The following is a 22,154-nucleotide window of genomic DNA, read 5'->3' on the forward strand; positions in this document are numbered from 1 at the left end:
CGCTGCGTGCGGGTGTGGGGAGGGGGCTGCTTTTCCCAGGCAGCTGCTCAAGTGGCTGTCAGAGACTCGGGGCGTTTCGTACTCGGAGCCGGAATCCCAGTGTGCAGAGCGCGGTAGCCGATCGCAGCCCAGCGACTCGTTCCTGCATGGGGTGCTGTCCTTGGCACATCAGCGCTGTTCCGGGGTATCAAATGCACATGTGCTGCACCTCCCAGCTGAGGGTCTCCGAGCTCTTCTCGCAGAGTAGGGAGCCAGTCCCCACCACCCCCATTCACAATGGTCACTGGGGCCTAGGAAGTTGAAAAATTCTTCTCCCTGCCTGGAGCCATCGCTGAGTGCCTGCCTGGTGCTTCCCCTTCCTGTGTCTCCATCCGCGAGGAGAGGGGGCTGGTGGGGGGGGGGGGGGGCTGATGGATAATGCAGCCCATGAGCAAGGCTGCAGCACAGCGGCATCAACACAGTTTGACCCTCCATGGGCTCTAATGCATGAAATACAGCCGCCCGGCTGAGCAGCATTATCCCTGAGGTGTCGACAGGGAAACTGAGGCACAGAGAGGGGGAAGCAGCTTGACCAGATTCACACTGAGAGCCAGTATCTGAGCTACAAATGGAACCCAGGAGTCCTAGCTCCGAGTTTCCTGGCTTCCCCACAACCTTCATGCCCTCTCTAGGGCTGACTCTCCATGGCCTGCCCCAGCGCCCAGAGTGAGTGGGGAGCACGGCCCGTCGGCAGGGTGGTGGAGGGAGGCCGGGCCATGGAGATTCAGGGCAGATGCCAGGCAGGAGTAGTGGCCAGGTTCCTGCCTGCGAATCAGCAGAGCCAGGAGATCCGCATTCAGGATATAGGGGAGGGTGGGGAGGGGGTCAAGCCAGGCTATATGGGAACCTTGGAATCAGTCATTTGGAGAGACTTGTGGGTTCTGGGGACTGGGATGAGCCGCGGAGGTGTGTTGCTAGCCGGGTGCGGTAGCTGCCTTGCATGAATTCCCTTCTCCTCTGGCCCCTAAGGGTCGGGGCGGCTCAGTCGAGCATCCCATTAACTGCTGACCTGGACCCAAGTCCTTGCTAGCATGGACAGGCCGAGGATGCAGCCCCACAGCCCAGTAGGGCTCACTGCTCCTCCCACTTTCCCAGCCCGGACCCCTGCTTGCTTCGGAGCCGGCTCTGCCCACGGATGCCATGAGACGTCGGAGCCAGGCAGGCTGCTGAGCCGAGCACCGGAGCATGCGCACTCCGCAGTCTTGCAGCTGGCGATGATCAGGAGCCTGGCTCTGCAGCCGGGGCCCTGCTTTCCCAAAGCCCCCTTGGGGTGGGGACTCCTTGAATCATCACAGGCAGAGGGGGCCGGGGAGTTTGCTGTCCCGCTGGGCGGGGCCGCTGCCTGCACTGAGGTCACTCGCGGGGCCTCCTGCTTGGCACAGATCCCTCTTGCTATTAGCAGGACTCTTGCTGCCAGCTGGACACCAGCAGGCTCCTTCGCCCGTGAGCACGTGCCGGAGCTCGGCTCTTAGGCTCATTAGATCATCGCGCGCCTGCCCCCGGCCAAGTCAGGCTGCTCCCCGTGGGTGTGCGAGGACTTGGTGCCAGCTGGGTTCAGTTGTGGTCAGTTGCGACAGGCCTCAGGCCTGGGATCAAAGGGAGACGTGGGCAAATACAGTGGGGAGCCCCCAGGAAGAGCACTAAGCACTCGGCGGATATCAGCCGATTCAGCCTTGGCACGCACCTGGGGCCGGAGGAATCAATGCCCTCGCCTTGCAGACGGGGAGGCTAATGTGGAGAGGTGACTCTGCCCAGGCCACGGAGAGAGCTGCTGTCCCACTGGGGATCTGACCCCTGGACTTGCTGGGCTCCTTCGGCCGGGTCACACCTCTCCATCCGCCCCCGGCTCGCAGCGTGCGTGTGCCAAGCTGGGCGTGTGCACTAGCAAGCAACCCCCTGCACGCAGAAGCAACTGAAACGCTTGCCGCAGCGGTGGGCTCTGCACCTAGCCAGCCAAACGGGGCTTGCAGAAGTAACCTCGGATGCCAGCTGGGAAGGCCAAGTGGCGTAACTTGGTCGGCGAGCTGGGATCCGGGAGTGGCTCGGGGGGCTGGGATCTGAATACAGGAGCCCTGGTGCTCTGAGCAGGCAGGCTCGCATGCTATTACACTGGCCGAGGCTTGTGCAGTGGCAAGTCACTTAGAATATACCCCCGACACCATGTCTCCTCCCCATGGGAGCCAACCAGCAGGGCCCCGTCACCTGCTGCTGCTCAGTGGAGGGGCTCCTGCGACCCCAGAGCAAAGAGCGCTCCCTCTGAAATAAAAGGAACGGGGAAAGCATTCCCCAGGGGAACACACAATGCTCACGAGACTCCTTTCAGTTTACTGCCCGTCTCGTGTGCCCCTTTTCCCGCCCTGGGTTCTCCCCTTTTCTGCTCCCATCGGTACCAGCACCCCACGGGAATGTGGAAACACGAGAAGCTGTTTCAGGTCGTCCCATTTGAAGCTTTTGTTCTATCCGTTGTTAGTGAGCAATCCGCACCGTACCCGGGAGGTGAATGGCATTTAGCAGATCAAAGGGTTTCGCCCATGAATTTTCCCTTCCTCTCTTTGCCAGCTGCCTGTGAGCCGGTGTGATTGTTGCCAGTTCGTTTGTAGAACAGCTTTTGCAAATAACTCCCGCTGGTGAGACTTTGTTCCCTGAAATCTTAGCTGCGTTGATTGGACCCGTGTAGCCAGATTTGCAGAACAGCTCAGAGGCATCGAAGGGGCCCAGGTTGGTACGGTAACGGCGCTCTTCTGAAAATCCAGCCCCAGGGCCGCGTGTTACCGTTTCTGTTCCCTGACTGGATAATTATTTGCACTTTGGTAGCAAGTCGAGGTGCCCCGCCAACAAGCCCCCATGGCAGCACGTGGGGAGAGAAGGCCCTGCCTCAGAGAGCTCACACTCCAAACGGGACGGGCGAGGAAACAGAGGCGGGGAGAGAGGCCAGCAGCTGCTTGGTGTCCAAGCTGGAATAGAACCCGGGTGTTCTGGGCACAGGGAAAGTGGCCTAGCCCGTGGGCCATCCTGCCTCGAGTGCGCCTGTGGTTACAAATTCCCAATCAGCCTCTGGGGAACACTCCCTGCTACCACAAACCATCCTGCCAAGTCAACTTGCCAGAGCTCCGAAGAGAGACAGACACGGGCAAAGCCGACTCAACTTTTCCAGACCGTTTCCCATAGTTCTGCCTGCTCGTATAAAGGAGGATTCTTCTTTGAACAGACTCTCTATTCTGGACTAAGACAGGCCTGGATATCCTCTTCCCCGCCCCCACGCACACTTTTTCCTGGCTTAGGCTGACTCCACGGGAAGGATATTTTGAGATTCAACTTTGCTCTTGCATCTGAGAGCAGGCAGAGGAAAGCGGCCAGGAAGACGGCACCATTGCAGAAACTTCTCCCTCAACTTGCACAAGCAATTCCTCTGCAGCCTTTGCTCATGTGCCAACCCCCAGCAGCTACCCCCAGAAACAGACCCCGACAATGCCTGCGTCAGTTCCTTGCCCAGATCTGTGTTTTGTGACCCCCGCACCCTGCACAGCAGATTCAGTTGGATGCAGTATTCTTCTCTTCCTCTCCTCAGCTGATGGCTGGGGTTGCTGTGAGCTGTTAAACAGCTGCCAGCCCAGAAGAAGCTGCATATCAGTGAGAGCGAAACGATCCCCTGTATGCGTCGCTGGTAAAGGATCGTAGTAGTGTTACGCACTGGCCAAGCTCTGCAGCTACCTGCTACTGATCCCAGCTGAGGAGCCTGTCCTTTAGCTCAAGGGGGAGAGGCCGGTGCTTTGGAGCAGCCGGGGACTTTGGCTGGAATTGCGAGTGCTCCCCATTTCTGAAAGTCGGGCCCTGGAGCCCTGACCCAAGGCCGGCTGAAGTCAGGCAGACTCTTTCCTTTGGCCTCAATGGAGTCTAGGTCAGAACCGCCGCGTCTGACTCTTCTTCACGCTACGGCCGCTCCACCCTGCTCTGGCACAGGGCTTACAGGGACTGCAAACGGCAGCATGAGATGAGAATCAGGCTCCCGGCTGCACCCCTTGCCCACCTTGTCACACGCCCTCCACGGGGGAGTCTGGAGCTACCCGTAACCCCTCTGTCCTGGCCAGAGGGGGCCCAGTGCCACCCCAGCCTGGGGGACAGAGTCGTTCGCTCACAGCCAGCGCTCCTGTTACTCCTGCTTTTTTCCCTGGGGTTTGTGTGAATTTCTTCCCGCTGCGCTGGGGGATCTGCAGGAGGCCGCGGAGAAGCCAATCTTCTAGGTTGTGGCTTTGGGCAAAGCACTGTTTGGCTCCAGCTAGCGCAGAGACTTTCCTCCCGGCCAGCCATTTTCTTCTTTTCTTCTTCTGCCTCTCCTGGCTTCTGCTCAGTGCCTCCGCTGCCTTCTCCATGCAACCCTATCCCGGGGGCGCCGGCAGTGAGCTCTGGGCAGGGGCGTTCAGGTGGGGGCTGTGGCACGGTATCCCCCGGGGTTGGTTAGCTCATTGCCCTGGATGCAGCCAGAGCTTCGGGAGACGCTTCCAGCAGAACCTGGCATTGGAAAGCAACAAAGCCTCCCGGTGTCTGGGCTGGCTGGAGAGAGGAGTGGAGATGCTTGTCCCATCCCTCTTCGGGGGCCCTGCTGCACCCCACAGCTCTGAGTCCTCACGGGCCTGTCTGTGGACTCCCTGCTGCAGGCGTCTCTTCCCCTCGGACTCCTCTTCCATAGACTCATAGAACCGTAGAGTTAGAAGGGACACTAAGGGTCGGGTCATCTAGTCTAACCCCTGCCAAGATGCAGGATTTCTTGTGTCTAAACCGTCCAAGGCAAATGGCTCCAGCTTCCTTTGGAAAATCTCCAGTGAAAGAGCTTCCACCACCTCCCAAGGCGTCTGTTCCACTGTCCTATTGTTCTTACTGGGAGGAAGTTTTCCTGAGTTTTAATCTAAATCGGCTCTGCTGTAGTTTGAACCCATTGCTTCTTGTCCTGCCCTCTGTGGCAAGAGAGGACAACTTTTCTCTGTCTTTTTTACAGCAGCCATTCCAGTATTTGCAGACCGCTGTCATGTCCCGCCTTAATCTCCTCTTTTCCAAACTAAACATACCCAGTTCCTTCAGCCTTTGCTCGCATGGCTTGTGTTCCATCCCTCTGATCATCTTTGTCGCTCGCCTCTGCATCCTTTCTATACATTGGTGACCAAAGCTGGACACAGTTCTCCAGCTGAGGCCCAACCGGCGTCGAGTAGCGCCTGTAACTTGCCTGCCGTGCCTCTGTTAATGCAACCTAAAATTGCATTTGCTTCTTTTTGCAACAGCAGACTCAGGTGGCGGTTGGCTCCAGCGCAATGCCCAGCTCCTTCTCAGCAGTGCTGCTGCCAGCCGCTTACCCCCCGCGTCATATTGGTGCATTTGGGTTTTCTCCCCTACGTGTGGCACCTCACATTTGTCGTCGTTGAATTTCATTTGGTCTCATCCTCTCCGATTGCCTTTCTCTGTCTCTCTCTGGCCCCGCTTGGCAGTTACTCTGTCCCTGCACTCGACTCGGGAACGGAGCAGGGCAGAAAGGTGCCTCTGAGCTGCCTTGCTGCCCCCGGGACTCCCTGGGTCTGCCTGGCCCCAGTGAGCATTAGAGCAGCCCGTGGGTGACTCTGATGTACACTCTGCTCCTCCTGGGTCCCCTATGGGCCCTGGGAAGCAAAGAATCCTAACGCTCAGCTGGTAGCGCATGCACCCGGCTGCCAACGCTGACTGCAGGGGTTGAGCCCTGGTGCCAGCTCTGCCCGTCCAGGGAGGCCCCTTGCCCAGCGGGTTTTCAGGGGTCTGTTTCCCTCCCGTTAAGATCAGAGCAGCACCGAGGGGCATAGTGTACATGAGACTCGGACCATCTGGTTCTCTCTTCCCCCCACATTCTGCTAGCTTGTAGCACTGTGGCTCCTCCCACCTCTCATGGTGCCTGCCATGCTCCCCAGTTTGTGCCCTGGGCAGTAGCTGGTATCTTCCCCCTTTCACTGGGAGAGCTCCTGGGAGGTCCTCCCCGCCCCCCTGCCCTGCTCTGCCCCAGGAACCCTCCCTGGGATTATGGTGCCGGTGGAGCCACTGGGATGGGGGGCAGTTCCAAACCCGCGAAGGAAGACGGTCCCCTCCCCATCAGAGCGAATCCCCCCCTGAGCCCCAGGCACCAGCTCAGGTCTGGAGGGCCGGAGCCCTTCAACGACCCATGCTGCCCTGTCTCTGGCTATCCACACTCCTGCCTGCCGCCAAGCAGGGAGCACATTCCATCGCCCTGACTCGGAGCTTGTTTTCTCCAGGAGCTGGCCCAGGCTGCCGTAAACAGCGGGCGACTCGCATTTCCCAGCTGCCTTGCTCCCTATCCTCCCGCTTGCCTCTCAGCTTCCTGGCAGCCGCTGTGGCCAGGTAGCAGAATGGGGGGGCTGTTGGGGGCAGACGCATGCTAGGACGTGACATCGGGGACCAGGGGAGGTGGGTTGGGGGTGAGGGGTGTAATTAACCCAGGAGCCCGAAAGGAATCTGACTTTTGGGGGGTGTTTGAAATCCAGTATTGCAGCTCAGACTCATCTCTGGGTTCCTGCCGTCAAGGGGCTTAAAGGGGCAGAAGGGGCGTGTGTGAGAGATTTAGCGCCCCAGGGCGTGATTTCCAGGAGCAGGGAAAACCCCTTTGCAAAGGCTTGTGACTCCGGCTGCCCTTAGCCAGCAGCTCCAGGCTGGGGACACCACAAGCCCTGCTGGTCAGCGGCTGTCCCCACACGAGTGACCGGTGGCACCAGAAGGGTGCGTTCTGCCCCTTGCAGCCCCGCTGCTCGTGGCTTCCTTCGGCCACCCGAGTGGGCCTGGTCCGTGCGTGGTGGGGTGGGATAGAGCATGGATTCTGAGAGCAGGAACGGGGCCGGGGGGACCCTGGGACAAAGGGATTTCCAGGGGAGCTGGGATCTGCCCTTCGCTGGATGTTTTTTGTATTAAATCTGCTCCGGCCCGGCAGGCTGAGCATGTGAAACCGACCGAGGCCCTTTGGCGTGGGATCGTTCCAATAGCAGAAGGAGCCCCTGCTAGAACAGGGGCTGCATTAGTGGCCCGTGGGTTGCTCAATTCTTAATGTCTCCGCTGCTATTGACAACACAGCGGCCAGCTGGGCTGCGGGAACCTCTGCGCTCTGAGCTGCTCGGGGACCCTCCAGGCTGGTTTTACCCAGGCTGCCAGGCAGGGACAATATCGGGTCCCTTGGTACAAATCTGATCTGACAACCTAGCAGCGGATGGGGCTTCAGAACCTGCAGGGGCGGCTCTAGGCATTTTGCCGCCCCAAGCACGGCGGCTGGCCTGCGAAGGGTCTGCTGGTCCCGCGGCTTCGGCAGACCTCCCGCAGGCGCCGCCGAAGCCGCGGGACCAGCAGACCCTCTGCAGACAAGCCACCGAAGGCAGCCTGCCTGCCGCCCTCGCGGCGACCGGCAGAGCGCCCCCCGTGCCTTGCCGCCCGAAGCACGTGCCTGGTGTGCTGGGGCCTGGAGCCGCCCCTGAGAACCTGTCACCTCGATGCCCAGACCAAGCCACCTTCACGCACCTCAGTGAGAAGCCGGGGGGTTGTTTTTATTAGTCATTCCTGGGACCCCCACCTTGGGGGCGCTAGCACTCAGGTGCCTGCGGAGTGGGGTCCGCGTGCGAGCACACTGCCGGTGTGGGGGAAGCCCCGTTGCCACGCCCGACCCCTGGGTTCCCACTCCCCCTGGCAGCCTGAGCACTGCGTGCCTGTTGTCGCTGACAGGGGGTCTCTCTTCCAGGCGAGCGATGTCCACGTTTGCAGCAGGAGGGGCTGAAGCTAGACCAGGCCAGCGACAAGCATGCAAATATAACGGGTGAGTGTGCCAAGTGCCAAGTGCCAAAAGGCTTGGTCGGGCTGGCTTGGCAGGTCCATCCATCCTGCAGCAAGCCAGGAGCTTTGCGGCCTGGGTCTCACCCAGGTTCCCCTCCCCCCTCTCTCCTGCAGGTTTTAATCTTATCAAGCGGTTTGCTCTTCTGAAGACCTCGTCTGTAAAGAAAATCCGCAATCCCAAAGGGCCGCTGATCCTCCGGCTGGGCAGCACGCGCCTGGTCCAACCCACGCAGTAAGTACCCAGCTGGCCCGCCCGTTACAGCTGGGTGGTGAAGGGTTAACTGAGAGGCACAGGGGAGTTCCTTTCAAAAAGGGGGCTGCTCTCGGCTCCCAGACCCCCAGACTTGAAGCCACTGATTGCGGGAAGTGGCTGGACCCCGCTGAGAATGTGGGCTCTTGGTGCTAGGCGCTGTACAGACACACAGTGCAAAACAGCCCTGCCCTGAAGAGACCAGGCAGAACCTCCCGCCTTGTGCTTCTGAGCCTGCTCCCGGGCCAGGGAGGGCTTCTATGGGCCGTGTGCTGTCACCGGGGGCCAGGGGAGCCGTCCCGTTTGGACTGGAGCTGCTGGGGCGGCACTGCGGATTCTCCGGCCCGGTGCCCTGCTCTTCCTCCTGCGTGCTGGTGTGTCGTGACTCGCCTCCTCTCGCAACCAAGTTCTTTTGGTTTTGGTTTTTTCCATTTTATCCAAAGTGTATTGACAGTCAGATAGGTGAGACTACGGGGGCAGTAGGAAAGTCACGTTCTCCCCTCACATGCTAGAGACTCGCTGGAAGCTTTCTGGTCACAGCTTGACATTTAATGTTGCTCTGTGGCTGAATCCCATGCTCTCGAGCCGTCTGTATTTGTCTGTGCAGCCAGCGGCGCAGGTCGTCCCACCCATCTCAGACACACGGTAGTGCTGCTTTCGGAGCTGTGACGAAGTGGGGATGTTCTTGCCGTGTTCTGTGAATGCTGAGTGGGGAGTGTTGGCCTGGGGAGGTTGCAGGGGAGTTGTGCTGGGACGGCCTGCACTGGGGAAGGGAGGAGACCTGAGCATGTAACCTGAGAACCCAGGAGGGGGGTTGGAGGCCAGGTGACACCTCTGCCCGGACACTGAACAAAGGACACAAAGGCTGGGGGAGGAGCCGGGGGGAGGCTGAGTGAGAGGCTGGGGGGAGTTTTGCAGTTTGGAGCTGGCTGGGAAATGGAGAGGGGCACCCTGACGGGGCTTGGGCTTCCCAACGGGGCTGTGGCCTCCCTGGGGGCCCCGGATGGACCTAACTAAAGGGGGTTCTGTTGTCTGTACCGGCAAGGCCTGTTTTGGACTGTGTTCCTGTCATCTAAATAAACCTTCTGTGTTACTGGCTGGCTGAGAGTCACATCTGACTGTGATGTGGGGGTGCAGGACCCTCTGGCTTCCCCAGGACCCCGCCTGGGCGGACTCGCTGTGGGAAGCACACGGAGGGGCAGAGGATGCTGAATGCTCCAAGGAGAGACCCAGGAGGTGAAGCCGTGGGAGCTTCTTGCCCTGGAGACAGTCTGCTCCGAGGGAGAGGAGGCTCCCCAAAGTCCTGACTGGCTTGGTGGGGAGCAGTTCCAGAGCATCGCCCGGGGGCTCCGTGGCAGGAGCATCCTTCGCCTTCCCTCCAGTGGGCTGGCACCGCACAGTGGAGCAGCCAACACACAGAACTGCAGTCTGAGCATGGCTGAATACAGTGGTGATTTTATAGCAACCTGGACACTTCACATCCATGAAATAGGAGTTCAGACTCTGGGCCAGATGCTGCTTCTTGTGTTTCCACTTCTCCTCCCCAGGGGAGGGATGAAGCAGGTCTTTCACCAGAGGCAATTGATCTGGCAGGCAGGCAGGCAGGCCTGGGAATCCCAGGGCTGCGGTGCTGACTATCCCTCTCGGGAGCAGAAGGGTATTCTGCGCCTCTCCGGGACAGCTGGGCCGCTCCGTCTTTTGCAGGGAGAGAAGCTCTGATTCAACGGGGCGTGATGCTCGAGGTCCCTGCGGGATGGATTGAGCAGGGACAGGGGCAGAGCCTGGGGAAGTCGCCTGACTTCACTCCTCTCTCCCCGTGGCTGCGGTGGGTAGCTTTGCCTGGAGGTGGATTTGGTGGGGCAGCTGCCAGCCGCCTGTGTTTCTGGTCTCCTTTGCCCCAGCCTTGCTGGAAAAACAACTCTAGCAGGCCAACACCGTAGCACCTGCTGCAGCCCTGTCCTGCAGTCGTGGTTCAAACCATGGGCAGTCGCCCGGCTGCCGCTGCGGTATTTTAGAGCCTGACTGTACGGTGCTGCATTCCTCTGCTGTCTTGAATCCTCACTCTGGAATGCGGCTGTCTGTGTTTCGGGGTCACGGGGTGTCTCTCCACCGTAGCTGAACCGTTAATGCAGAGCACTGCGGTATTGCTGGGGGCCCAGAGTGTTATCCAGGGGGACGGCTCCATTACTGGAGGGCACTGTCGCTTTGTGAGAACTCTGACGCAGCCTTCGCTGTGGCCTCCCGACCCACAGCACCCTCGTTGTTCTTTGCACAGGGGGTTGCTCCGGCACGAGTGAGGCTCTGTGGCTCTAGAAGACGGCGGTAGTTTTTTAGCCAGGGTTTCCCAGCTCACTGCCCCTCTCGCTCTGAGCCCCAAGCATTAGAGAGGAGAAAGCGACGTCTGGGTCTCCGAGGCTGGCAAGACGCAGCGGTTGGACTTGCTTCTCCACTCGCTTTGCTTAAAGGGGCAAGGTCAGACTCATTAGACCCCACAAATCACTTCTCTCAGCAGCAGCTCCTCCGGGCAGGTGCGAAGGGTCACGCTCCTCGCTGCGCTCTGCTTTCAGCACCTGCTTGGCAAATGACGCTGGGCCGGGACCTTGGCTGGCCCCCCTCACAAATCAGCCACCCCCCTGTGGAGCAGGGAGCTGCTTATTCGGCAATAATCACAGCTCCCATGCCTGGAGCCATGCACCTTCTGCCCAGAGCATCACCTGGCACCTCGCAGATTACAGATCTCGCAGCTGCCTCTGGGGTGGAGGGTAGCAGCTGGGTTCATAGCACAGGTGAGGAGAGGAAATTCTCGCCAATAGCACCAGGCAAACCCCTGGGATCCTTTAGGTCACACGGGGCAGGGAAGGGACCCTGCCTGGCGTTGAGCCTCTGTGTCTGGTGATTTCAGACCTGATTTATGTGGCTGCTGCAGCGCCTGGGAAGGGCGTGTTTGTGAGGGGAGGGGAAATCTCATCCTTGGGGCCTCCAGCTGCTGCATGGGGAGCCCTGCAGAGCCAGTGAGGAGACCCTCCTACCCCAGCACCTCAGCATCCGGCCTGTGGCGTGGCCGTGCGTCCTCTTACAGAGCTTGGGCTGCAGTCAGTCCGGCACCCAAATCGACTCCCCTCTTTCCTTCCCGTCGCCATCTCCGGCTGCCCTCCCCGATGGTCAGACACGGAGCCTGCCTGCAGCATGGCTCCCGCAGCTCCTTCCCCTGCCTGCCACCCGCAGCCCCAGGGCAGGAGCCCTGATCCGAACCCACAGAGGGGAAACTGTGTCACCTCTCCACGAGGATCCTGCCTTTGATCTCCCCCAGGCCCCTTCTAAGGAGCCACCCTGGCAGCAGGTGCCCTCCTGCGGCGTGTTAAAGCTATGGAAAGCAGTGTCGGCAGAGGGCCGGGGCGAGGTTCTGATCACAGAGCCAGGCCCAGCACCCTCTGGGGGCTGGGGGGAGGTTTAGGATTGGGCTGGAGGGCCCCTCTCCAGTGTGGGAGCTGCACCCGTTGTGCGCACCGTGCTGGGGTGGCAGAGCAGGTCTGGCTGTTCACCCAGCACAGGTAGGGGGGTTGGAGGCTCCCCGGGCAGGGGGCGCGCAGGTGTCCCAGCTGCAGGCTGAGTGCGGCGAGGACCGTCCTAATCCTCGAAAGTAAATCATGTGGTGAAGCAATTCAGTCAGGACGCTGGCCAGGGCCTTATGCAATAGCCGCTCCGCGCGTGTGTTTTCTATCCCCGTCTTGGCAAGCAGTGGGATGGGTCTAGACGGGCGGATTGAAATGCTTAGCAGTGACTAGCCAGGCCGTTCCTTTCAGCAGGGGCTGGCCGCTCGGATGCTGCCCCGCTGGGCCCTCTCCCGTCATCCCATGTAACCCGGGCTTCTTTCCCAGGCGCTCGCCGCTCCCCCACGGCGCCGGGGAAGGACCCAGTGTGAGCGTAAGGATCAGGGCTGCAGCATCGGTGTCCCCACGGGCGGAGTGGGAAGCTGGGTGCTAGGCCCTGTGCCCCAAAGGGCACGTGGTATAAACGGCTCCCACATCCAGCTGGCTCACCCTGTCCCTGACCCAGCTCTAGCAAACTCCAGCTCCCAGTGCAGGGCAGCCCCAGGTTAGAGGGTACCTGGCCCAGTCATTAGGGCCCCTGCTGGGGACTCAGGAGACCTGGGCTGAATTCCTGGCTTTGCCACTGACTCCCTGTGTGACCTTGGCTGAGTTACTTAGTTGCTTCCAGCCTTTGCTGCCAGGGCGCTGGAGCAGAGCCTGGAGCGCGGAGCTGCGGAGCTGCAGGTTTTTGCCTGGAGCTTGCTCCGGAGCTGGAGCACAGCTCCAAAGCCCTGTCTGCTGATTTCTCTCGCACCCCTCCATCCTGGCTCTATAAAGAACTCCACAAGAAAAACCAGTGGGGAATAGCGGAGGGTCCTGGAGAGCCACCAGTAACCACCTGCTCCTGCCCGGGGGAGAGCTTTGGGGTCCCAGCAGGGCTTCCTCACAGCCTCAGCCCTGGCGGAGACTCTGCCCATCCACAGCGTTAATCCCACTCCCAAGCAGAAGCTGGGGAGAGAGTTGGCACAGCGGAGAGGCAGCCGAGAGCTGCCTAGATCCTGTTGGCAAGGTCGGCATCGCTCGCTCTCGAGTGCGCTGGAGCTCAGCATTCAGTGGGGGTAGGGGGGACTTCCTGCTGGGGACGAGCAAACTGGGTCAGGTAAAAAGAGTTTCCTGCCCTTGAATTTTCCACCCTTGGCCCCATTCAGGGGCCGGGACATCAGGCCTGTTGTGTTTGTTTGCCTGGCTTGCAGCCAGAGGTGGAGGTGCTGGAATGAGAGAGCTGGGGAAATGTCTCCGAGTGGAAAGTTCTGCTCCCAGGAGGTCCCAGCCTGGCCTCGGGGGATTCAGAGAGCAGCAGGGTCCAGACCTGTGGCTGCTTCTCCAAGCTGAGCCCAGAACTCCTGGGCTTGTGCTTGCTGAGGCACTGGACTGGGGCTCGGGAGAGCGGGTTCTGTTCTGCCTGTGTGACCGTGGGCCGGTCACTTAACCTCTCTGTGCCTCCCTTCTGTAAAGTGAGGTCCCACTTCTGCCTGGTCTGTCTTGTGAGCTCTTCAGAGCTGGGACTGTCTCTTACTATGCGTATGAGCAGCGCCTAGCACTGCTATTGTCATACAAACCACACGGATCCCTGCCCCCCCTCAATCCCAAACGGTCACAACACACGGAATGGCTCCCCCGAAATCCTGGGCTCCTCGGGCCACAGCCGAGCGGAGAAGCAATGCTCTGTCCTGCAAGGAGGGATTGGATTCTGCCAGGCTGCAGCGGGTCGGTCGAGTTGTAATTGCTTTTAACTGGCCCTCGGGCGAACTGCTCAGTCTCCTGCTGCAGCTGAGTTCCCTCCTGCCTTGGAAAAAGTGCCTTCCCCAGGGCCGGGGAGTGGGCCCCAGCACGGAGAGTGGCTGTGTACGGTGGGATCCACATGGCGATGAGCAAAACCTGCCTCTAGGGGTAGACTCAGGGAACTCTGTCTGTTTAGCTTCACAGAGGGGAGGTTCAGGGGTGACCAGGTTACAGTCCTGACATGGGGCACAGATATTTGATAATAGGCTCTAGCTAATAATCTAACCTGATCTAACGGCCGGACGCTGAAGCTAGACAAATTCAGCCTGGCAATAAGGTGAGAGTACGGAACCATTGGAACAGCTGACCGAGGCCATGGTGGATTCTCTACCCCTGGCGATGTTTGTGTCAGGACTGGGTGTTCTGAAAGCTCTGCTCTAGGGATTTGGTGGGGGACGTTCTCTGACCTGGGCTGTACAGGAGGTCTGACTGGGGGATCACAATGGTCCCTTGGAATTTATGAATCTAAAATCAGATCCTCTGTCTGTTTCATCACGTCCCCCACCCCTGGGTCTACCTGGGCTCCTCCATGGTCCCCATCGCGTCAGATCCAGGGTTGCTGGTCAGGAATATCTGACAGGCTTTTTTCCCTTGGAAAATGCCGATTTGTTGCGCCTGAAACAGCTAGCAGGACAGAGGCGGTTTGGATGAACTTTCCCTTTTGAAAAAAATGTGACCTCTCCCACCCCCACCCAAGTCTGAAATTGTCAAAATGTCCCAGCTGCCTAGTCTCTCTCCAGAGCCTTCTGGGGCTGGATGGGACCTTGACTAAGTCACTCTTTAGGCTGGTGGGGTTTGCCTGGAACTCTCCAGCCTGTTAATAGGTGTCAGTCCTGCTGCGAAAGGGTTAAGTAGGTTGTTACTTTGCTTGGATGTAATGCAGGTGGGAGAGGTTTTCTGGAGAGAAAGGACCTAGGGGGTGGGCTGAGCTGTCCTGAGGGAGGAGCACTAGAGGCAGCCCAGCCTGGGGAGAAGGCTGGAGTGGATGTTTCTCTCTGTTAATGAAGCTGAACCCTGAGGGGGGCGGGGTAGGTGACCTTCCTGTTTTGGCTGCGGGTTTCCTACCAGTGGATCAGTGGTGCTACATGCTAGGCAGCCATGGCCCAGAGGTCCGTGTTGTGTGGAAGACAGAGGTGTTGAGCCCACGCCCTCTGCCTGAGCTGCTGGAGGGTGGCTGGCTCACAAAGCATTACTGCCGTTTCCTCTTTCCCTGGCTGCTTTCAGTCCCCTTGGTTTCCCCTCCTCTCTCTTTTTCCATTCACGCCTGTAGCTGGTTGCTAAAGCGATTGCAGCTGGGGGGTGGGCCCGGGCCCTCAGTGGCTGTTTGGGGTGGGGAGCGTTGGGTTTGTCTGTATCTCGGGGTGCATGCACCATCGCCAGCCCCTCCTGTAGGTGCTCGCTTGCAGGGCTGAGTCATGCATCAGGTATGCAGTGGGAAAGCAGATGAGGAACCGGCCAGGACAGGCAGGTAACCTGGAGCTTGTCTCTGTGGCGAGGACGGGAGCAGGCTGGTTAGTTGATGCCTAAGGAGCGATTGCACCATGCCAGAATTGTTAGCGTGTCTCACTCCTTGGGTAGGAAACATCTCCCTTCACCTCAGGCTTTTGTACCCAGCTGAACAGGGATAGGCAAGGGAACCATCTGAACAGGGTTAGCTCCTGCCCAGGTTCCTCTCCACAACCCCCTGGGTATCTGCTGCATCCTCCGTAATATGCAGATAGGAATCGTGTCACCCACCGTCGAAATGCAGCCCCCTCTGGGGTGGAACGTGGCAGCAGCTTAGGACAGCCAGTGAAGAATTCTGTGACCTAAAGTGAAACTGCAGGGGAACTTCAGAAGGCAGAAGGGACTGGCCAGGACTCTGGGGCTAACACCCTCCCACCCCTTGCCAGGTGCTGTGTGTCATGCCCTCTGTTCTCAGCGGGCTGGTTTCACTCACCGGCCCCATTAACAGCAGCCAGCGCCCGCTGCTCTCTCCCCTCCCACAGGAGCGGGGCAGGGATCTGTGGTTCGTCTTGCTGCCCTTCACCCAGCTCCTGCAGTGGACTGGATGATGGAAGGGGAGTTATTCTCATCAGGCAGCATTTGAGGTGGGCAGCCGAGCCTTGTACCTGTCAATAACATGCCCCCTAGGCGGGCTGAATGGGGCTGGCTCCTCCCCAGCATGAGCCGACTTTGGCTGCATTTAGGGTGCTGTTTCTCACCCCTCTGGCCTCCCCAGTGCCCACCCCAAACTGGCACCACCGGGGAGTGCTTTCTGGGCTCTGGGGGGCTCGCTCTGCTCGGATGTTGTTCTCCTGACCGAAGTGACACAAAGAGAGACCAGAGGCAATGGCGATGGGCGCTTTTATAAACGTGGGTGACAGCCATCTGCCTTTCCCAGCTGCTCTGCTCCGGGAGCTCTGAGAGAGGACACCGTCGCGAAGGTGCTGGACTGGGATTCGGGAGATCTGGGGCCGAGTCTCAGCACTGCCACTGACTCCCTCTGTGACCCTGGGCTCAGCTCCCGATCTGTCAAGTGGAGTTGAGAATCCTTCCTTTGTCGGCCTGGCCTATTGAGGCAGGGACTGTATGTGCAGCGCCCAGTAGGATGGGACCTTATCCCTAGGTCTTCCCCCCGGGATAGATAACAGGGACCGTCCCATCCACATCTTGGAGAGAGCTACTGGCAGGATCCGCACAGCATGGAAACAGAATAACCTGGGCGATATCCTCTGTAAATACGTGACTCACTGCCGGGCAATGTTCTTGTGACAGTGGGAACAATTCGGCAGCTGGAACTGACCAGCGCTGGAGTTAATCCGCCCGGTGGAACCTCCACACGTACACGCGCTGTCTGCTCTGACTCTGACAGATGTTGGCAGCTGCTGCAGTGAAAGAGGAAGAGGTTTCGGATTTTGAGCCTCTGCTCTCTTCGCTTTAGTTTTTCTTTGCTTAGGAAAGAGAAGGAACTTCTGGGCCATTTTTCTGTTATTTTGGTTGGAGCTGGGTCAAGGGGAGTGGAAAATGGGAAGTGCCTGGCCTTTTAGCCAGGGAAGGAATCCATGGGAAAGAGTGGGGCTGGCCTGGGTACGAAGGGCTTCCTCAGCTTTGGGCATTGCATTAGAATTCGGCTTGAGGCCCTGAGGGTGTGTGTGGGGTGGGGGTGGGGGTTGTGCTACTGGGTTGAGGGGTTGGTGGTGGTGTGGGTGTTTCAGTGTCTAGGAGTGTGTGTGTGTTGGGAGATGTTTGGGGGGGGGTTGGATGCATGTGTTGGGGGTGTTTGTGTATCTATTTGGGTGAGTGTTGGGGTGTCGGGGGGTGGTGTCAGGTATTTGGCTGCCTGTCTGGGAGGAGTGTGTGTGCGTGCTGGGAGATGTTTGGAGATGAGTGTGGGACGCACCCCGCACGTGTTGGGGGTGTTTGTGTGTCTGGGAGGGGGGCTGTTTCGGTGCACTGGGAATCGTGTGGTTTTGGCATGCATTAGCCAACGCTGGCCCAGGCTTTGAGGACAGACAGACCCTTCCACACGATGTGAGGCAGGCTGGCTGCCTCTCACTGATCTCCTGTTTCACAAGTGCTGGCACCTTCAGTGCAGCACAGAGCCCTGACATTTCCCTGCTGGAGAGACAAACAGCTCCCGCTCCCCCAGCACGCGGGCGCTTCCTGTTTTGATCTGAACTCTTGTGTTTGCTCGGCCCCCGACACAGACGGAAACAGCAGCCACCAGGCTGCCTTCTCAGGGAGAGCTGAGGTTCCCCCACCTCCGCACACACCCCGCCGCCCTGCAGGGGCTGTGTGCCCTGCGCGGAGCTGGGTTTGGGAGGGATAGGGTTGGGCATTGCTTCCCTGGCCCCAGGAGTGCAGGGAGCTGTCGTGGGATGGAGGAGGCACAGGGGCCTTTCTCCCAAGTCCCGGGCCAGCTTTGCTCGGCTGTGACTTGACAAGGAGAGATGGGGATGGAGCTGGCACTGCCACCTGCTCTGCCTCTGTCTGTGTCTGCTCCAACTGAGGCCTATTCCTTGCATGGGGGGCACAAGCCAAGGACCTCTCTGCCCACTGGCAGAGGGTGCAGGGGGGAAAGAAGGTTACAGGGCTCCCGGGTCTGGGACCTACAGATCCGTTTGCCGTGTGAGGTCTGGCTGAAAGCCTGCGTCGCATGGGCCAGGGTTCCCAGTGCGAGATGCTCGCGGAGTTGTGTATCACAGTTATGTTCTCGAGGTCTGTGAATTAAGGCAGGTCACTGGAAGGGGATGGGCACAACCAGTCAGCTGGGGTGCACTGTTCCTTTGGCGTGTCCAATGGATCTGGGACTGGGCGCCCCGGAGGGTTCGGGGGTGTCTGTCCGTCTGCTGCCGAGGGACAGCAGCGCCCGCGGGGGCTGGGAGGGGAGTTCCTGTGCTGTCTGTGGCCAGGCTTATCCGGGAGCTGCCCCCGGCAGGTACCAACACGGCACACTCATGCCAAGAGCAGGGGCTAGTGAGATTCCCCACAACCCTGGGCACCCCCGGGGACCATCACAGGGGGAAACAACGTGTCTGTGTCTGTCTCATTTGCACAGAGCCACATGCATTCACACACACATGGATACCTGTGTCAGGGCCTCACACTCAGACCCGTGCAATCTGTGACACACACACACGCGCGCACGCACACACACACACACACACACACACAGGGCTGCGTCTCTACCTCCTCTTATGTCACTTTCTCTCTCCTCTCCCTCTCCCCCGCCCCCCAGACAGGTGTTCCCCCACGGCTTGCCTGATGAGTTCACCCTGGTGTTCACTTTGCTCCTGAAGAAACAGAGCTGCAAGGAAAACTGGTACCTTTTCCAGGTCACCGACCGGCAGGGCTACCCCCAGGTACCTCTGCTTCCCTTCTCCCCTTTCCCTTTCCTGCTGCCATGTTTTTCCCCACCACGGCTGCTGCGCCCCAGGAACAGGAGCTCCCTGGAGCAGCCCGACACACAGAGCAGTAAAGCACCGTGTGGTACAGGAACTGCCCCAGCCAGGGTGTCCCCTAGGAGCTGCTAACACATGTTGCTGGAAGTCATTGCTGGGGTCCCACCAGGCCACTTTAGTCCTGGAGGCTACAGATCCAAGAGGCTCGGGTCAATCTGTCCACCCTGCTGTCTCTGGTGCTTCGCCGCTGGCAGATGAAGCCAATTGCACCCACGCCTGCCCATGCTCTAGCATTGCCGGGGGTGGGGCGCACGCCCCCTCTGCCAGCCTCCTGCTGCTGCTGTCGGCCTCCGATGCACCTTTGGAGGTTTCCGACACCCTGCTGGTGCCAGAAGATGTGCCCCCAAGGAGGAGGCGTGGCCCTGCCCCCATTGCCCCAGGCGGGGTGGGGTTAGCCGAGCTGATAGCAGTGGCTGTGGGGGCTGCCCAGACCCCTCATTGCCAGGACGGGTCTCTCCAAACCCAACGGGCAAGGAGCCCCCCTCTGCCTGGAGGCCACAGCGACTGGCGTTAGCTCAATCCAGTCTCCTCCCTCGCTCGCCGCTGAAAGCCTCCTAAGCCAGAGCGTCTCTTTGTGCCTAGCTCTCGCTGGGGGTCAACGGCCAAGAGAGGAGCTTGGAGTTCCAGGCCCGGGCCCAGGAGAAGGAGTTTGTGAGCAGCATCTTCGCCGGGAAGGGGGTTTCCTCCCTCTTTGACCAGAAGTGGCACAAGGTGGCCCTGAGCCTGCAGAGCCGGCGGGTCTCCGTCCACGTGGACTGCAGCTCCATCTCCTCCAAGCCCCTGGAGCCCCGGCGGGGCCTGGCGAGCGAGGGCAACACCTTCATCGGCCTGGACGCCGTGCACGGCGCGCCTGTCCCGGTGAGCCGCCCCGGGCACCGCCGGCCATGGGGCGCTCGCGGGCCGGGGCCCGTTCGCAGCGGGGGCGCCCCTTGCCTCCGTCAGCAAGGGGAGGGAGGGAGGTGCTGAGAGCTGGCCCAGCGGCTGACGGGCCAGGCCCTGCGTGGCCCGGGGGGGAATTCGGGGTCACCGGCGCCTGGCAGGTGGGTGCAGCTGCCACCTGGCGTTGCTCAGCAGCGACCTCTCCTGGTCAGTTGAGGAGTAGCCTCGAGGACCGAATGGGACAGGCTGCCCAGGGGTGGGAGTGTGTGTGATAAATGCAGTGATGAGCTGCCAAAATTTTAAATTATAAACGGTGGTTCCCTATAAAAAGGGGAGGGGGGGGAGGGGGGGGGGGGCAGGGGCAGGGCAGACACTTGTGTGGCTGGGGCCTGCAGGGCCCCCTGCTGCCCCCCCCCCCCCTTGCCCCTAGAGCCCCTCTCTCACTCTACCTTGCTGGTTACTCAAAGCAACTCTGGCAACAAGCTGAGCAGCTGAGCTGCCCAGCTGCCGGGCGGCTGGGCGCGCTGCAGCTGGGGGGGGGGGGGGGGGGGGCGGGAGCCTCCCCAGCTGGGAATCCTGGGAGCAACAGGATGGTCCGGCCCACGGACCGGAGTTCTTTGCCCACCTCCTGGCCCCTTAACAATCGGTTCTCCACGGAGGTCTAATTTTAGCAACCGGTTCTTGGGAACCTGTGGGAACCTGCTCCAGCTCACCACTGGATAAATGGTCCTGCCTTGAAGGGCTGGTAGGACAAGCGAGGCTCTAGGAGGGGCTGGACGAGGCGAGGCAGGTGGGATCTCTGAGAACTGGCTCAGGGAGGACAGTACTAAGGGTGGGTCAGCCTGGCAAGGGAGGGGTGGAGCGGCAGAGGGAGAGGAAAGCCTCTGTGTGCACATGTGTGTGTCTGTGTGCACATGCGTGTGCGCGCACGGGCAGGCGAGGCCACCTCTGCCCCTTCCTTGCTCCTCCCTGAGCCAGCGCTCAGGGAAAACTCAGACTCCTCCCTCGCTGGTGGCAGGAGCCCCTGGGGGCTGGGCCGTCCTGGCTGAGAAGAGGGACTCCAGAGCCTGTCCTACCCCCACTCCTCTGACCGCTGTATAGGCCCAGGGGCTGGGTTCACTGGGATTCTTTCCCAAACCCCTGGGGGCCTGGTGCCCCTTTGTGTTCTGACTGTGTCTGCCTCCCCCCACTGCAGTTTGACATCCAACAGGCCCACATCTACTGCGACCCAGAGATGGTGATGCAGGAAGGCTGCTGCGAGATCTCGGCCGGCGGGGTGAGTTATGCATGTGCTCTCCGCAGTGGTGTGTGGGGGGGGTTAACACCCCTCCCATCCAGCAGCTCCTGGAGCTGGCGGGTCTCTGTTCACGCCCTCGGGGCTCGCGGAGCCCATGCGCTGTCCATCTCCGCAGTGGTGCGGGGGGGTTAACGCCCCTCCCATCCAGCAGCTCCTGGAGCTGGCGGGTCTCTGTTCACGCCCTCGGGGCTCGCGGAGCCCATGCGCTGTCCATCTCCGCAGTGGTGCGGGGGGGTTAACGCCCCTCCCATCCAGCAGCTCCTGGAGCTGGCGGGTCTCTGTTCACGCCCTCGGGGCTCGCGGAGCCCATGCGCTGTCCATCTGGGTACATCGCCGGCCCCCGTTGCCGTGTGTCTGGATTGCATCCTCACATCACCCTGTGGGTCAGGGGATTCTGCCCATTGTACAGGTGGGAACGGAGGCACAGAGAAAGTCCGTGACTTGCCCAGGGTCCCGAGCCCATCCTTCTACCCTAGAAGCTGCTCAGGGAGGCCGGCTCCTCAGGTGCCCACCAGCCAGCTCCACCCAGCTGATCCATGGAGCAGGGACTGAGCCACCTCGCTCGCCTCCTGGCCATAAGGGGGGTGGCTGTTGGGGGGACGTGCCCAGGATGCATAGACAGGATCTTGGGGATTTCCTCTGCCGCCTGACCCTGTCCACACACAGCGGGGCAGGCCCCTTGCTAATATCCCTCTCCCCCGCCCCAGCAACCAGGCCGTGTTCTCCAGAGCTGCCTACCTAGGGCCTGGTTGGCTGGGCCCCCTGGGGCTGTGCAGGGTGGGGTGAGCAGAGCCTCTGGGAGCAGATTGAGGGGCTCTGCTGGCCTCTGAGCTAGTGACATTCACAAATGCAGCAAACAGCCTGGTTTGTGTCGAGGATCAGACGTCGCCTCCTCAGTGACCCAGCGAGGGTGAAACCCAGCAGGGTTGCAAACCCCTGTGCTGCGGGGAAAGGGCCATAGCCGGCCGGGCCCGGGAAACCCCCCAGGTGCCTATGGGGGGAATTGCCACAAAAGATGCAGCACAGGAGAGGGCATCCATTGGCCGGACATCGGCTGTCAGACTAGGTGGACCGTGGGTTTGATCGGCCAGTGGCACCAAGATCTGGAGGGGGGCAGAGCCGGCAGGTGGCCTGAATCGGCGGCGCTGCCAGAAATGCACCGAGCAATTTGTCTGGCGCTGGCCGGGAGCTGGGGTTGTGCCTGTGACTGTCTTTAGCTCCCCGCCTCAGAGGGGTGGTGTCTGCGCAGGCCCCGGGGTGTAACCAGCCCCCACTTTCCTTCGATTAGTGCCTTTCCGAAGCCTCCAAAACCCGGCGGCAGGCAGAGGGCACACAGACCAGCAACCTGATTGAGATCAACCCGCAGACGGGGGGCAAGGTGTACACCCGCTGCTTCTGCCTGGAGGAGACTCAGGTGAGAGACCAGGGGCATCGCCGAGGGGGGCACGTCCTGGGCAGGACAGGCCCATGCCCCAGAACGCCTGATCCTCTCTGCAGAGGAGGAAGCAGAGGCGCTGGGTGCTGGTAGCCAG

The 22,154-nt window shown here is 60.4% G+C and overlaps 1 protein-coding gene across 6 annotated transcripts in view; it reads left to right on the forward strand.

Annotated features, from left to right (window-relative positions):
* COL16A1 (collagen type XVI alpha 1 chain) overlaps positions 1 to 22,154 on the forward strand; it is a 148,130-nt gene that overhangs the window by 69,847 nt on the left and 56,129 nt on the right. For all 6 annotated transcript variants that reach the window (XM_039511464.1, XM_039511465.1, XM_039511467.1 and 3 more), the window contains exons 3-8: positions 7,790 to 7,864; positions 7,996 to 8,113; positions 18,224 to 18,347; positions 19,029 to 19,304; positions 20,521 to 20,601; positions 21,911 to 22,036. In XM_039511464.1, the coding sequence (XP_039367398.1) occupies positions 7,790 to 7,864; positions 7,996 to 8,113; positions 18,224 to 18,347; positions 19,029 to 19,304; positions 20,521 to 20,601; positions 21,911 to 22,036 (800 nt within the window). The remainder of the gene's footprint in view (positions 1 to 7,789; positions 7,865 to 7,995; positions 8,114 to 18,223; positions 18,348 to 19,028; positions 19,305 to 20,520; positions 20,602 to 21,910; positions 22,037 to 22,154) is intronic.

The sequence above is a fragment of the Mauremys reevesii genome, linkage group 23 (assembly GCF_016161935.1).
Source record: "Mauremys reevesii isolate NIE-2019 linkage group 23, ASM1616193v1, whole genome shotgun sequence".
NCBI lineage: Eukaryota > Metazoa > Chordata > Testudines > Geoemydidae > Mauremys > Mauremys reevesii.